The following is an 18,520-nucleotide window of genomic DNA, read 5'->3' on the forward strand; positions in this document are numbered from 1 at the left end:
CAACTAAACCTCTGACCGCCCATGGTGCGGTTTTTAGGACCAACATCATACTCTGAGTTTATATTATGTGATTTAGATCTTTCAGATACAATTTTATGATACTAAATTGTGTGTGCAACCGGTAGGAAGTCGCGAAAGATAAATTCCAGTTATCGGAAAACGCCATCATACATTGATGTCATCCAGTGAAACAAGATGGCGGATGTTACACTAGTACAAGATGTTCTAATTCAATACGATGACTCTATACTGTGCGTTTAAATCTCGTGATAAGACATGGTCATCCAGCAGACAGATGTTACCACCATTTGAATCACATCCTCGAGTTGTTTCTTCCTACTTATTTCGAAAAACAAAAACCGAGGAGTTCCGAATGATGTTACCATATGAGGCACGGTTTTTCTTTATATATATATATTTTATTGGTTGATACATTTACTTATTTTATCTTGTTTTTTATTTCTTCTGTTTATCTTTTTCTATATTATCTATTTTATCTTACTTATTTATCTTTTTTTTCGGGGAAAAATGTTCCGCATCCGTTAAAGGGGGGATAATGGAACGCACGGGTACTCATGGCAAGGTGTGTCCAGATTGACTCTCTTGGTCAGACGAACCTTTTAATTTTCTGGGAATACAAATGAACTCTGATAACATGTAAATAGCCGATTTAAATTATATAGATAAGGGTTATAATGTCGCTTATACTTATGGTCTAAAAGACAATTACATGTAGTAGAATGGTTAAAATAACAGTTATAAAAAAACATAGTATTCTCTTAAATAGCACATTAATAATGTACAAAAACCCAACAACATTTCGGTGCTTTGGAGAGATGAAGGAGTTTTGATATTTTGAAATTTTTAACGACAGACCTAACAATTCGCCGTCACAAAGACCTAACAATTCGCCGTCACAAAGACCTAACAATTCGCCGTCACAAAGACCTAACAATTCGCCGTCACAAAGACCTAACAATTCGCCGTCACAAAGGCCTAACAATTCGCCGTCACAAAGACCTAACAATTCGCCCTCAGTAAGGCCTAACAATTCGCCGTCACAAAGACCTAACAATTCGCCCTCAGTAAGGCCTAACAATTCGCCGTCACAAAGACCTAACAATTCGCCGTCACAAAGACCTAACAATTCGCCGTCACAAAGACCTAACAATTCGCCGTCACAAAGACCTAACAATTCGCCGTCACAAAGACCTAACAATTCGCCGTCAGTAAGACCTAACAATTCGCCGTCACAAAGACCTAACAATTCGCTGTCACAAAGACCTAATAATTCGCCGTCAGTAAGACCTAACAATTCGCCCTCAGAAAGACCTAACAATTCGCTGTCACAAAGACCTAATAATTCGCCGTCATAAAGACCTAACAATTCGCCGTCACAAAGGCCTAACAATTCGCCCTCATAAAGGCCTAACAATCATCATTGGAATAACAAAACACGAATGCTAGGAGTGTTTAAGCAAATAGTTAGCGAATTTCTGAAATTCAATCACAATTGCATATTGCATTTACAAGTGCTTGTCCTACATTCAATTGATTTTCCCAGACTACTTCACTCTTCACTTTCTCTCCTATCTCATTTAATTTTGGCATTCGATGGCGTCCCTCGTCAGAGACAATCTCTTCAAACAACTTTTAATTTTAACAGGCAATTGGAAATGCACTTAATTTGACTGGAAGTATCCCTAGGTGGCAGGGATTCAAACTAGTAGAAGTTGTGGGGCTGATGGAGGGAAATTTTTTTCTATTTTGCTATAAACAACTTCTTCTTTAGAACCACGCACTAGATATTCATATTTGACTGGAACCATTCCTGGGCGAGGGGTCCAAAATTATACAAATAAGGGTATTGGCCACTTAAGGGGCAAAGTGGTGGGGCCAAAAGGTAACAATTCATAGCTATACATTTATAAACGACTTCTTCTCCAGAACTATTCACTGGATAGTATTCATATTTGACTGGAACCATCCATGGGTGAGGGGGTCCAAAACTATACATATATGGTGTTGACCACTTCAGGGGCTTAGTGGTAGGACCAAAAGATAGCAATTTATAGCTTTACAGCTAAAAACGACTTCTTCTCCAGAACCATTTACTGGATATCATTCATATTTGACAGGAAGCATCCATACACCGTAGGTGGTTGTGATTCAAAATTGTACAATAGTGGGACTGACCCTCCAGAGGCCTGAGGGGCGGGGCTGAGGGGTGGGGCTGAGGGGTGGGGCTGAGGGGCGGGCCCAATAGAGGAAATATAGCAAACTCTTTAAAATACTTCTTTTGTGGGAATGAAAGGATTTGATCCATATTTGGTCCAAAACATGCTTTGAATGGGAATCCATTTTGGATAAACGTTGGGGCTGGACCACCAGGGATCTGAAGGGTGGGTCTCAATAGGGAAAAAACATTTCGAAATCCTTCTTCTGTTTAAATGACAGGATACTGATGTCAAAATTAAGGCCAATGACCAAAAGGTCAATGTCAATTTTTTTTCATCTTTTCACTGATGCATATTTTGTTGGTCGGAATTAAAAAATGGGTCAACTGACCAGGCATCAAGATCACTGGGTCAAAGGTCAAGGTCATTTGGGAATTATTTTGCCATAATCACCGAAATATCCAGGTGAGCGATACAGACCCTCTGTGCCTCATGTTGTAATGATAATACAGTGCTGAAGGCCAGCTGACCAGTGCCCTTGTTGGTTAACTCAATATGGACTGTCATCTGTGACCTTTGTCAACAACCACTAATAGTGTCAAAGCACCGCGTGCAGTGAACCATTTAGTGTCAAAGCACCGCGTGCAGTGAACCATTTAGTGTCAAAGCACCGCGTGCAGTGAACCATTTAGTGTCAAAGCACCGCGTGCAGTGAACCATTTAGTGTCAAAGCACTGCGTGCAGTGAACCATTTAGTGTCAAAGCACCGGGTGCAGTGAACCATTTAGTGTCAAAGCACCGTGTGCAGTGAACCATTTAGTGTCAAAGCACCGGGTGCAGTGAACCATTTAGTGTCAAAGCACCGGGTGCAGTGAACCATTTAGTGTCAAAGCACCGCGTGCAGTGAACCATTTAGTGTCAAAAGCTATTTGACATGACAAGCCATGACCACATTTAAGAACTCTTTTTATACTACATTTGTAAAAGACCCTCAAATGATGTTTACTCCGGCTGCGTAAAGTTCCTTAACTGAATTAGAATTCTCTCTGTTACCACTTAATGTTTACAGAGATCTTCGTTGTTTACAGATTTGTATTTGGAAATAATTACCTTTTTTATATTTTTCCCCCTAAGTCTTATCTTTGAGAAAATTGACATGGAAAGGCATAGCAATTGCTTGCAACAAAGCAAAATAGTGGCACAAAAGTCAAATTTTATTATTTCTCGACTGTATTCTATCTCCTTACAAGTATTGTCTGGGTGATCCAGAGGTCAGTGATTGTCAGTTGTATTTTCTAATATGTTCCTCGTCTACACGAACCACTGTTTCCCCCCAGAAGTGGTAGTGAAAATCTGTACTCCCAGATTAAATTCAACAAATGTATTACAAACTTTTTTCTTTCATAAAATGTGTTTAATAATAAATTGTAATATTTTGTACAAACAGTCAGATGACATGAAAATCCAAATTACATTAGACAATACATGAAAATTATTATACAAAAAACACATCATTTTTATTTCATAAAGATATCGGACATATAGTGATACATACATAATGAATATCCTTGATATTGCACATTTCTTTATAGTTACAGTACACAAGAGAGTAATCTCCCTTTGATTTATTCCATAACAATTTACATTGTATATATTATTATAGGTTATATTTTTACTGTCTCTGACCACCAGACACAAAGTCATACATGTATATACCAATTAACAATTTAAAAGTAGAACTGCCGGCTGGGGGCAATTAATCCCCCCCCCCCCCCCCCCCCCCCCCCCCCCCCACACACACACACACACACACACCTCCCCCCTACCTCCTGCCGCCCGATCGATGGTGCTGTTTGTAGAATAATGAAATCAACTGTCTTGTAATACAGTTTTCCGAAACAAGGAAATAAATTCTACCTCTTAAATATTACATACATCTATAATGTATAAGGATTATTGCTGCTAAGTTTAGTTGTAATCCCTTTTCATCTATATGACATGGACTGGGAAACCTTTACATAAGTCCCCAAAATGCCTCCCATATTCCCAAATATGTGGTCTCTATGGCAACAAAACACATACAGTTGACTTTGCAAACCCTTAAATACTCCGGGCCTATATACAAATTTTCATGAAAATTTGACAACTTTAAACTTTGACCTACAGTACAGGCCCCCACTAAAAATAGTAAGTGACCTTGACCAAAAATTCCTGAAACACGAATTTGTCACACATATAATCGTTTAATGGTCATTTGTATTTGTATTAATTTTGATCAAAATCCCTCGAGGAATGAAGCCGCTAGAATGCTGACAAGGATTTTCTAATCAAAGTACTGGAAGTACTGTAAACGAACATTATTGTTTAATGCAAAATCAGTAATCTTCTAAGTTTAAAGTCGATAAATTTACTGATATTGGTTTAGAAATTAATTGCAAATAATTTGAAATGTTTGCAGCTGTTCTGATATGATTGAACACATGCATGTTTCTGTAAGGTCCTAATTGAAATTGGAAGTTTGTTGATCTATCTTGGATGGATGAAAATAAAATATGTCTTTCTTTCGGGAAGGCATCATCAGTTATAATACAGCCAGGACTCTGTGACCTTATTGATGCCAACTTCTAATATGCACTAAATTTAGGCTAGTTCCATCGTTAGTTTAGCATATTTCAACTTAATATGATGAAACACACATAAAGAACTACTTAAAACCAAAACCAGAGCTGCTAATCAAGGCTCGGATTAGGAATGTATCCTATTGAAACTGTACTCAAGCATGTATGGTACTTCAAAAGAAAAAACTTGACTCATTTTGTTCAGGAATCATTTGATGTTAATAAATCTTTATATGAGAAGATATACTTTTGGTATAATTACAGTATTGTACACAATGTGATAAAGATTAACAACCATACAAAGACTATCTTCATCAAATAATTCAGCAAACAGGAAAAGAAAACTTCAAGCTTCATTTTCAACTTCAAAGCTGATAACGGTTACAGTCCATTCGATGGGATGACACATTCCCTATTTATTGTCCCTTTCCAATGTTGATCATCCAATCATAGTGAACCACACAGTTCAGCAATGTTATTGCACAAATCACATCCTTTATGTGGAGAGAACAGTTTTCGGGGGTGTTATAAGATTCCATAACTGTGTGCAAATTTGTGAATCATTCCATATCTATATCTATATATATACCGTACGTGTATATATTTACACATATCAAAATTGGAATGACACAGGAGATTTGCAAGTTTAAGTTCGCCATCAGTCATAGGAGGTTTATGTAAAATGTTATATTTATTGGGGTAATTAGTAATTTTGATAATATATTTATGAAGCTCTATTCTGTACTTTCTACCAGTGCTTATATTAGAGAATGGACACAATTATATGTTCTCCAATGTCAAAATTAATAATATGTAAAATATTAGGGGTTTATTTGACTGAGACATATTTAAAATTTTTGTAATTATTCGCCATTCGAGGCCTGATTGCCGTCATAGTTGAATTACCAAAATGGACCTGAAATCAATATTTTTAAAAGAGAATGATCTGTGACTTGAATATTTCATAAAAATTATTGAATACATCGTTTATTCACTTCATTCAGATCTTCAGACACAACATAATTTGTGAAGTCATATATAGAAATATATGAACAATTTTGTTATTGATTTATAATTCACACAAGTAAGCACTAGATGTAAGCAGTAAGTATATGTACCGCTATCTACAGGCATGACTTTGAGTACAGTAGACTACACTCGCTTTGTGGATATTGACAGGATAACATATATTTACATACTAATTCAATTTTAGAATTGTAACTGAATCTTGTAACAGCATGGCACAAATAGTCATCTGAACATTTGTTGTATATTGAAAAAATATTTAAGGTAAATACATTTTATTAACTCATTTGCTTGACTTCAATTTTCAGTTTATCAATCCATCGATTACTCCGTGTTTGAAGTATGGTGTAGTGAGAATTTCAAGTCTTGATCATGACTTGATGAAAATTCTAAATTAACAAATTATTAAAATGAATTTGTTTGAAAAATAACACAAGTTCCACAGCAATATTATATAGAGTATCAATCACAATATATCAGAAGTTATAAAACTACAGATAATAATTAACGGCCGAATATCAAATTCAGTGAATATCACAAGTATTTTTGCATTTGTTTTTAGATAATCCGGATTTCCGTCTTTAAAAAAAATTTACCTAGTAGATGTAGTGCTTAGTAAACGTAGCCATGTAACAGCTGATTTTAATCAGATTGACTTAACATGAACTTAACACCGTCTCAGTAGTTCGTCACAATCGAAAATTTGGTCGTGAATTCGGTATTTTGCAAATTATTTCAAAATACTTCAAGGTAAATGAAAAAAAAATCTCGTAAAAATATCGATGTTGGGTCCACTATCGGCCATTTCGGTAATTCAACTCTAACGACAATCGGGCCGCGATTCGCAAATGAATAATTAATTTAAAATTCGGTCAAATAAACCTCTAATATTTTATATATGATACAATCAGGCATTGCAGAACATATATTTTGGTCAATCCTCTGAAAATAATGCCAGTTTATATTATAATTAAGCCCCATTTTTTTCGTTTCGGTATTTCCAAGTCCGCTTCACGTGTGGTCCGTTTTAGTAAATATTCTCGTCTTTGCCGAAATAAAAACAAGCTATATAATTGTTCATTTTAAACATGACAACTGCCAAACACACGTATCCAAATATGTTATTGTTGATATCATCTGAATATTGCCGTAATTATCTGTCACTTCGATTGTAAACCCCCTGCCAAAGTCATGGAAGAATCGACCAATCAAATTGGTTTAACTTTTGATTTCCGTAATCTTGCAGTTACCTCCCTTACAACAGTAAATACGTTCCAAGTATCATAACAAGATATTATCATTTGCATTTGATTTATTGGTCATTTTCGTCAAAGGAAATTGGTATATGGAAATCGATGACAACGTTAACGCTTTGACCAGTCACCCTGACCACAAATGCCACCTAATTGTAAGTCTATACATATGTACAGTTCTTTCTCGCAAACACCGTTAACACGTACAGTAACCTATAGTATGATACAATGTATCGTCTCGTATGCCGTTATTGATATATTTCTTTCTCTAAATTATAGAAATACACACCTAGTTGATAATGATGTAACATTCTAGAATATACATATTACACATTTAAGTAAATTGCAGACATATTTGCTGACCTATGCTATACTGTCAGCCGTTTTGGAATGAACACGGAAGAGCAAAACTTTCTAAACATCCGGAGACGAATGCGCCTGCGCAATAGTTGTTTACATAAATATATTGACCTGGAGTTATTCGCAAAGTTCATGTTCATTTAGTCTTAACATTTCGCTAGCGTTATGCATTTCTCAAATCGTATGCATCTTGAAAACATCTACTGAATATATTAAAATATTTTCAGTAAAACTACTATATAAAACGAAGATGTTTTTGCAGGTAAATTAGTTGAAGCGTAAGGCAATGGGGGCAGCCATATTTCATTGAAACAGACAGTAGATGGCGTATTGGTGAATGTGGTTACCAAATATGGTCATATTTCTCAGCCCAGTTCTTGATGGCAATAACCGAACATTAATGTTCGTTTAAAAATAGATCTTGACCCATTGACAACCCGGAAACTCAAACTAGTCCCAACTATCATGGTCCTTTGTATTTGTGTGAGGTTTGATTAAGATCCCTCGAGGAATGAAGCCGCTATATTGCTGACAATGTACAGGATGGATATAGAGGAAAACTACAGTCCCCCCTGGTTTTACCGGTATGGGACAAATAAGTCGCTTGTATGTAGGGACCACCATAAATACAACTCTCAATGTCACATGATCATCACATGACCACTGCTTCTATTTAAAATAACAATAAATTAAATAGCACAAATCTGCAAATGTATTAAACATCCAGTATTAATCTCCCTGGATTAAAAGAAGTTCTCTATATCCTAGCTCAGCTGTTGATGTATAAGATTTACAGCAATTAACATTTCTCTATTAATCACTCCCCCGCTTATACCTTTTCATGGGATTCACACATAAAGTAGTTTTGCGACAGTTTTTACTACTAAATGTCCCTATTGATTTCACTTAATAAGCAAACACAGTGTTTTTGGTGAAATAAATTTTCGGATTTTTGATGTTTTCAATTTTCAACAGAGTCAGTTTATGAAAACAAGATTATATATACATAAATATTTCATATTACAAATGACCAACACTAATTATTGACACATTTTGTTGACACACTAGTTGTTGAACACTGGTCATAATTCAGTATCTTTGCCAAGTCCGTGCCACTGATCCGGAACAGGAAGGAAATAGCGCCCCATGGCTTCCATAAAACGTGTCCGGTATATTTCTGGGGAAACCACGGTCGGCATCTTGCCTACAATCATAGAATATTTCAAGGATATTAATCTGTTTATCAAAACGATAATTTCAATGCATAACCATATAACGAAAATGATTTCGAGATTACAGATTCAAAAATCAGGTTATTAAAATTATCAAAGATTTATGACAATAAACTTTGCGTAAACATATGATTTTGGCTACAGACAAAGTGTCTACAGTAATATTAATTTAAGTTTTAAAATCAAATTTTCAACACTGACCACATAGTTGATGAAGTCTAATATGTTTTTATTTATTTGGTTTTTGTACTTTTTTAATAAGATATCCAGGTGATATTCTTGTAGCCCTAAATCCATATAAACATTAATAAAAATGAGGCAATTTAAATAGATAATTTTAAATATTTGGTGACTGGGAGATCTAAAAAAAATCTCTGGGTCTTGTGAAATATGGGAAGATGATTCTTGAAGTTGTTTGAACATATTTCCCCACTGTGACCTTGAAAATAGGTCTAGGTCATTTACATGCAGAAACTTTATAACACTCTATCCTACTGTCGGTACTAGCTGGTCAACTGCTGAAGATTCTTGAAGCTTTTAACATGTTTGAACCCTCTGACCTTGGGAATTAGTCAAGGTCATTAAAATGATACTTTATTATAACACTATAGCTGGTATCTACAGTAAAATACCCTGTATCACCTAGATCTGTATTAGTTTAGATGCACAGTGAGTTAAGATGAAAGATATACTAGTCTTACAGTAGTTTAGCTAGTCTCTACTTAAAAAAAAATATCCCCCCCCCCCCCCCCCCCTCCTACACTATAACAGTTCCGCACATGTAAGCACTAATTAGAGGCATTGATTGAGCTTATCTCACTCAACTGATGCTGATGCAACTTTCAAATCAATTTGATGCTAATTTTAAGCGGAATACCTCTTTATTCAAATACCGTATTTGACCTAATAAGGGCGCAGGGCGCGGGTAATTGACAGTGGGGGCGCCCTTATTAAGATTAGTTATTCTGAAGTTTTATGAAACAGACTATACCTTATATCAGCATACCCAAGGCTATGGAAACGGTAAAATATTCTGTCATAAAAATATTCCAGATGAAGATATCTATTCATTATCATATATTAAGCTTAAACATCACTTGAATATTCCTGTAAACTTGTAAACCATGCCAGCTGATCTTCAGACCAGAGACCGGACAAAATGTGGCGAAAATTTGTGTTCCAGTTACTTAATTTGCTGAAGAATATTGAATAATCAAGTAGCAAAACTTTTCACATGAATTATTACATTTGAACACCATTTTGACACTCGGTCAAATATTTATTTCCTTGAAAAAAAAGGTAGGGGCGCCCTTATTAGGGCAGGCGCCCTTATTAGGTGAAATACGGTAAAAGAGTCAGCTAAAATTATTCATTTGAACTAACTTTTTGTAGCCCTTCACATTCCTCAATGCTACTGGCCTTATATCATTACTACATGCCTTTTGGTTAATGTTGTTTGAAATTTTAATATAATTGACTCCTGTGACCTACAAATTAGGTCAAGGTCATTCACTTTAACTAATTTAGCCCTTCACTTCCCTCCATGCAATTAGCCTTACTTATATCATTACTACATGCCTTTTGGTTAATGTGGTTTGAAAATTTTAATATAATTGACTCCTGTGACCTACAAATTAGGTCAAGATCATTTATTTGAACTAATCATTACTATAAGCTGTTTGGTTTATGTGGTTTTAAATTTAATATTAATATTTGACCTCTATGACCTGCAAGTTATATTAGGTTAAGTTTGTTTGAACAAACTAGGTAGCCCTTAATCCCAGCATACTACTGGCCAAATATCATGAGACTTGGCATTTTGGTTGATAAGAATATGCCTTTAAATTTGGTTTAACACATTTGACACTTGTGCCCTTGAAAGTAGGTTAAGGTCATTTATCTGAACTACTTGATAGCCTTTTTCCATTTGCACTACTGGTCATATACATGGACATTAATCATGATCTTGAACTGTTACATTATGTAAGAGTTTGTTTATATTGATGAAAAGTTTATTTTCATAATTTTATTATCAATAACTGATTTACTTTTGATAAAATAACATGAATCTATGATGATCATAAATATACCTTCCATAAATGAAGCGGATTTATCGGGGTAATCAGATACTATACTCCAGGACAGTATAAACAGTTCTGACAATTAAAGACACCATTACATTTAAATCATTAATTATTGTAGACATCAAACAGACATTAAATAAATTACCTCCAGTGGATTTGATCAATGTCTCCAATTTCTTGTCCCAAGTGAAAGTCCTGATATAATCTAAAACAAAACATTGCAAATACAAACAACACAATTCAACAATAAACTAATTCGCTATTTTTCAGAGTTTTCTCTTTTTAGACATACTAAGCGACTGTATTTAGTCAACCAGAATGGAAAGATATACACATAGCAGGAAGCACAGATATAACACATAGCAGGATGGACAGATATAACTTATGACAGGATGGACAGATATAACACATAGCAGGACGGACAGATATAACAAGTAGCAGGATGGACAGATATAACACATAGCAGGACGGACAGATATAACACATAGCAGGATGGACAGATATAACTTATGACAGGATGGACAGATATAACACATAGCAGGACGGACAGATATAACAAGTAGCAGGATGGACAGATATAACACATAGCAGGACGGACAGATATAACACATATCAGGATGGACAGATATAACTTATGACAGGATGGACAGATATAACACATAGCAGGACGGACAGATATAACAAGTAGCAGGATGGACAGATATAACACATAGCAGGACGGACAGATATAACACATAGCAAGACGGACAGATATAACACATAGCAGGATGGACAGATATAAGATATAGAAGGACGGACAGATATAACACATAGAAGGACGGACAGATATATCATACGGCAGGATGGACAGATATAACACATGGCAGGATGGACAGATATAACACACAGCAGGAACACATCACAGGTACGTTGAACAAATATAATTTTTATTTTTTATTTTTGGCATTTATAAAATTTAATGTAAAAACCCACATTTTTGCTACATTTAAATAATTAAATTCACAGAGAGCCCAATCTGGTAGATAAACCAGAAAAGACATCTTCAGATGTAAGAAACTGTGTACCTACAGGGTATATGTAGGTAAATGGTATGATTTCCTTAAATTACATATATCAGACATCATTTTCATGTAAAAACTATAATTTTTGATTGATTTTAGAACATAATAAACAAAATGAGAATCATACAGTTACCAGACTATGTGACATGTGAATAGTAGAGATTTTAAAGAAAGCATAATCTTAATGAAACAATGGTGTATTGATCAGAATGGTTGTTAAACATACCGATGATTCCAACCACCAGTTCGTTACGTTTCTCGTCCAGCCCGACCAACAGAGAGTAATCCATGACTAGGTTTGATGACAGGAACTCCGAGTCTCGTTTGATAGCCATATTTAAAACCATCTTCGAGTGAGGGTATACGTACAATGGCGACTCGACACTCACTGGGGGAGATATCAATATTATTTGATAATCAATAGTAACAAATGTATTAATTACAGTTGATAAAGGGGCAATTCAGACAATTAAACTAAAGCCATCAAAAAGAGCCATTCTTCATATCAGAATCCATCTCTAATTAATGTTTGATCACAAAAATAAAATATTGAGATTTGAACTTTGACCTAAATGTATGACCTTGAGAGGAACTGATTGACACAGATACTGAATGCACAAATACATACCGGTACCCAAATGAAAATTAATCTCGGCCCCTGATTTAAGCCGTACTATAGGCAAAAAGATTATAATTTGGTGTTGGAAGAAAATCCCTTATAAAAAACATTCTTAATCCATTAATTTTCCTCTCCAGTATTTTCGAGGTTAACATTTTATTCTCAGTATTTATCAGTTAAATTTACTTACATTTTATTCCCAGTATTTACAAAGTGAATTTTACTTACATTTTCATTTTCATCATTTATCACGTAAATTTTACTTAATACATTTCATTCTCAGTATTTACATTTCATTTCCTGTATTTACCAGGTAAATTTTACTTACATTTCATTCTCAGTATTTATAAAGTGAATTTTACTTCCATTTTCATTTCCATCATTTACCAGGTAAATTTTACTTTAATACATTGCATTCTCAGTATTAACCAGGTAAATTTTATTTACATTTCATTCTCAGGATTTACCAGATAAATTTTACTTGCATTTCATTCTCAGGATTTACCAGATAAATTTTACTAACATTTCATTCTCAGTATTTACCAGGTATATTCTACTTACATTTTATTCTCAGGATTTACCAGGTAAATTGTACTTACATTTTATTCTCAGGATTTACCAGGTAAATTTTACTTACATTTCATTCTCAGTATTTACAAAGTGAATTTTACTTCCATTTTCATTTCCATCATTTACCAGGTAAATTTTACTTTAATACATTGCATTCTCAGTATTTACCAGGTAAATTCTACTTATATTTTATTCTCAGTATTTACAAAGTGAATTTTACTTCCATTTTCATTTCCATCATTTACCAGGTAAATTTTACTTTAATACATTGCATTCTCAGTATTTACCAGGTAAATTCTACTTATATTTTATTCTCAGTATTTACCAGGTAAATGTTATTTACATTTCATTTTGTATTTACCAGGTAAATTTTACTTACATTTCATTCTCAGGATTTACCAGGTAAATTTTACTTACATTTCATTCTCAGTATTTACAAAGTGAATTTTACTTCCATTTTCATTTCCATCATTTACCAGTTAAATTTTACAAACATTGCATTCTCAGTATTGACCAGGTAAATTCTACTTACATTTTATTCTCATCATTTACCAGTTAAATTTTACAAACATTTTATTCTCAGTATTTACCAGGTAAATTGTACTTACATTTCATTCTCAGTATTTACCAGTTACATTTTACAAACATTTTATTCTCAGTATTTACCAGGTAAATTGTACTTACATTTCATTCTCAGTATTTACCAGTTAAATTTTACAAACATTTTATTCTCAGTATTTACCAGGTAAACTGATACAGGATACTTACACTTCATGAGGTTTTCATCCAGCAACACAACTTCTTCTTCTCGTTTACCAGAGGTGTTAACGAGACGATTCCTATTGGATCCCTTCAGGTCAAATGTCTGTAAGTGATGGTATTCAGAGGAACATATTCAATTTCACATACAACTCAATAATCTTGCATCAATAATCACCGAAATAGAAATTGAATCTAACCTACGGTTACTGTACATCATTATTAGTCAGTTTATGCCTCAACTCTCCTGCTTTGTCAGTACAATCAGTTTTAAGTAAATTCCAGAATTCACTAAACATTGCAGTATTTTTCCAAAAAAACCCTTAAAAAACAATACAGCAACCATGAATGGATGTGAACTAGTGACCCTTCAGTCATACAGCCCTGCGTCTCACCACTAGACCACCCAGCTGGGACTAACTAGTGACCTTCAGTCATACAGCCCTGCGTCTCACCACTAGACCACCCAGCTGGGACTAACTAGTGACCCTTCAGTCATACAGCCCTGCGTCTCACCACTAGACCACCCAGCTGGGACTAACTAGTGACCCTTCAGTCATACAGCCCTGTGTCTCACCACTAGACCACCCAGCTGGGACTAACTAGTGACACTTCAGTCATACAGCCCTGTGTCTCACCACTAGACCACCCAGCTGGGACTAACTAGTGACGTTCAGTCATACAGCCCTGTGAGCTCACCACTAGACCACCCAGCTGGGACTAACTAGTGATCCTTCAGTCATACAGCCCTGTGTCTCACCACTAGACCACCCAGCTGGGACTAACTAGTGACCCTTCAGTCATACAGCCCTGTGTCTCACCACTAGACCACCCAGCTGGGACTAACTAGTGACTCTTCAGTCATACAGCCCTGCGTCTCACCACTAGACCACCCAGCTGGGACTAACTAGTGACCCTTCAGTCATACAGCCCTGCGTCTCACCACTAGACCACCCAGCTGGGACTAACTAGTGACCCTTCAGTCATACAGCCCTGCGTCTCACCACTAGACCACCCAGCTGGGACTAACTAGTGACCTTCAGTCATACAGCCCTGTGTCTCACCACTAGACCACCCAGCTGGGACTAACTAGTGATCCTTCAGTCATACAGCCCTGTGTCTCACCACTAGACCACCCAGCTGGGACTAACTAGTGACCCTTCAGTCATACAGCCCTGCGTCTCACCACTAGACCACCCAGCTGGGACTAACTAGCGACCCTTCAGTCATACAGCCCTGTGTCTCACCACTAGACCACCCAGCTGGGACTAACTAGTGACCCTTCAGTCATACAGCCCTGCGTCTCACCACTAGATCACCCATCTGGGACTAACTAGTGACTCTTCAGTCATACAGCCCTGTGTCTCACCACTAGACCACCCAGCTGGGACTAACTAGCGATCCTTCAGTCATACAGCCCTGCGTCTCACCACTAGACCACCCAGCTGGGACTAACTAGTGACCCTTCAGTCATACAGCCCTGCGTCTCACCACTAGACCACCCAGCTGGGACTAACTAGTGACTCTTCAGTCATACAGCCCTGTGTCTCACCACTAGACCACCCAGCTGGGACTAACTAGCGATCCTTTGGTCACGTAGCCCTGCGTCTCACCACTAGACCACTGTGCCTCCATAAACATAATGGGAGTTTGCACAGCTAAGAACCAAGGAGAACCAAGCTAGAGAAATATCCTTGCAGAATTTCTCAAGGAATGAAGATAAAAATTAACGCTGTTAATGGATTATTGACGGACCACAGATGATGGGTGGTTAAAAAAACCTTCACACCATGCGATAATGGGGGACTAAGAATATAGTTGCCAGCTATTTTACACAACTTGCAAATTAAAAATTTGACCAAGGCAAGATATCGGCTGTATCAGGAATCTTTAAGTGGTTCATCAACACAAATACATTCATCGGTGGTTCATTTTCATTTCAACAAATTTTATTGCCATTTGATGGTATTAGTCAAAAGGATTAAAGAACAGGCCAAGCCTAAATAAATCTAATAGGTGGTTAATCGTCAAAGCTTGTATACATACAATTTTAATTATCAGCCTCCTGTGAAACTATAGGTACGGTTTACCTGAGAGATTTTTCTGTTGTAGAAGAGGTTTTCCATGATCAACAAATCTTGTTTCAGCGCCCGATTTGTATGTGTATTACGAAATCCAATTCTGTACACACCTACAATCTTCGCTAAAGCCGTTGGCTTCTATAAAAACCGAAAAAATGCATGTAACTGGACAGTTCATAGTATATCTGAAAATGAAACCAAAAGACTCCACTGTTGACATGACATTCTTATATAGAGAATACTTGTTGTAGAGACGTCGCGGGATTTTTTTCCATTAAAGTTGGATTCAAATAAACATTTTCCCCCCAGTATTTTACATATCCATTATCTTGCTGGTTATTCAGAAGAAATTATTTGAACACAAACGCGGAACATATGGATCCCAAAACACGTAATTCCTGTACCTGTTCCATATAACACTTGCTAACGTGCTGGAAGTATTCCGGGCCAAATTTCTCAAATATGTCGACCTCTATACCGGACATCTGTTTTAGGATAAATCTATCATCTGAAATCAGACAACAAACATGTTTGATTGACATTGTATGTTTTAATGTTTTTAGGTTCAAGGTTTCCTGTTAAAAAAAAAAAAAAAAAAAAGAAGATTTATTTGTTAACCAGCCCTGACAATGTTTGATAAATGCGACATTTCTCGAGTAAATAATCATTTTCAGTAAAGTCCAACTTCTTAAACTAGGGCTGAATGGTCAGACTTGTTGATGAATCAAATGTTATCTAATTACCTTAATATATTAAGAACAACATATACTTTTTTTATTTGTGAAGTGGTCAAGTGTGACCTTTGACCCTTTAAACACAGACAGATGGTCACCAAAATCTGATGAGGTGTGGATCGAGCGCGCGATCCTTGTGCTATTACCGGTGGCCAATACTTCTAGAATTTCATGAAGATGGTCTTCATTCTTTGATCATATTATAAACCTTGATAACTACATCCCTCAGAAAATTATGACATTATGACATACCATCTGTTTTACTGAACGCAGATCCGGATTTACCTCCCTTGGCCTCCCAAACTTTACACCGACTCAGGGATCGGATGAACCTGTGGCACAATATTATAATGAATAATTATGATAAAAAATCTCGTCAAGTGAAGAAAATGATCGCGTATGTGATGTTACAATGGGAATATGAAATCTATCCAAGGGTTCATGAGATGATAAACCATATATACACAGGCTTTTATTTTGAAATTGGTCAAATTTGGCCACTTGACCATGGCCGCTGACCATCGAAATATAATCAAGTGTAGAACATGATGGTGTGACCATAAGGTATATATAGTACACAATCTATATCAAAAGTGGTCAAGTGTGACCTTTGACCTTGACCAGTGACCACCAAAATCGTATCTGGTGTAGAACTTGGTGGTGTTATGGTGTGATATAACTAAATATAGCCAGGATCCGAGATCATGAGATATGGTGTGCACACGTATCACAGATATTTGGAGGGACACGGAAACATGATTTACTATACCCCCTATACCCCCCCACCCCCGGGATCCCACCCCCATTTCACTTAAGCATTAATCTACCTTCTTCAACGGAAAGTTATTGTACTTCATATATACTACTGTAACAATTTTTCTTATATTCCATATCCTTGACCCATATACCAATATGTGGCCGTGATCTCTATGCCAACATGTCTATTGTGACCTTTACCCCTATACTAACATACTACTCTGACCTTGATACCTACAGTGACACATATTCTGTGACCTTGACCTGTATCAAAGTTTGTACTAACCTATCAGCAATGACCTTGAAACTGTATACTTACATGTCCTCCCCAGCAGGGAAGATTAGTTTCCTCAGCTGCTGAAACTGCTCCGCAAAATACACCTTACAGTAGAAACGTGCTGCTGGGTCCGAAAACTCTGAAATGAACAGGAGCTATTTATATCACAGGGGAAACCTCATGTTTAAATGGACAGGAGCTATCTATAGCACAGGGGAATCCTCATGCTTAAATAAACAGGAGCTTACATATACAGTGGAACTTCGTTAACTCGAAGTCGACGGGACCACGAGAAAACTTTGAGTTATCCGAGTGTTCGAATTAAGCGAGTTGTCATTTTGGTGCAAAGTTTGGTCAATATTTGTCAACATTATATAATCATTATAACTCCGCTCTGTCACTCATCAGTTCAGTGTAAAGACTGGTCAATACATGTAAATGTATATGTAATATTTCGTTCTGTCACTTGTAGTTTGGTGTAGTTTTGCCGATAAACAGTCTTGATAAAGTTTCTTTCACTTAGTCACTTCAAGTTCAATAACGATATGGTGTTCATGTCATGTTTGCAAAAGGAATAACGATAAAATGGAATTCAACCGAATAACAATTTATTAATGTTATATCAAATAACCGTTTAAATTGAACACAGATTGTATGTAAAACGTAACAGAACCATTACCTTATATTGGACATATAAAATAGTGTTTGATAGTCCAACTTACGTTTTACCGACAACCACGCCATTTCCATGTGTATTAGCACAGGAAGTTGGTACTGCGCATCTGCGTATAAAATGTTACTGTAACTGAGTTGTCCTTTTATCCGATTTAAAAGACCGCACTGACCGTTACAGTTGTACTCTGAATACCTCAGCAGTAATTACGCTATTGTTTCAGCAGTTTACAGATTTAAT

The 18,520-nt window shown here is 36.1% G+C and overlaps 1 protein-coding gene across 1 annotated transcript in view; it reads right to left on the minus strand.

Moving 5' to 3' along the window:
- Positions 1–7,846: 7,846 nt before the first annotated feature.
- The window catches only part of LOC117316957 (1-phosphatidylinositol 3-phosphate 5-kinase-like), a 122,310-nt gene continuing 111,636 nt past the window's right edge, over positions 7,847–18,520 (minus strand). The window contains exons 40-47 of the mRNA XM_033871735.1: positions 17,650–17,746; positions 16,827–16,906; positions 16,245–16,348; positions 15,850–15,978; positions 13,769–13,865; positions 12,038–12,199; positions 10,896–10,955; positions 7,847–8,638 (exon numbers count right to left, since the gene is read on the minus strand). Coding sequence (XP_033727626.1) covers positions 8,517–8,638; positions 10,896–10,955; positions 12,038–12,199; positions 13,769–13,865; positions 15,850–15,978; positions 16,245–16,348; positions 16,827–16,906; positions 17,650–17,746 — 851 coding nt within the window. The 3' untranslated portion in view covers positions 7,847–8,516. The remainder of the gene's footprint in view (positions 8,639–10,895; positions 10,956–12,037; positions 12,200–13,768; positions 13,866–15,849; positions 15,979–16,244; positions 16,349–16,826; positions 16,907–17,649; positions 17,747–18,520) is intronic.

Source organism: Pecten maximus, chromosome 18, assembly GCF_902652985.1.
Source record: "Pecten maximus chromosome 18, xPecMax1.1, whole genome shotgun sequence".
NCBI lineage: Eukaryota > Metazoa > Mollusca > Bivalvia > Pectinida > Pectinidae > Pecten > Pecten maximus.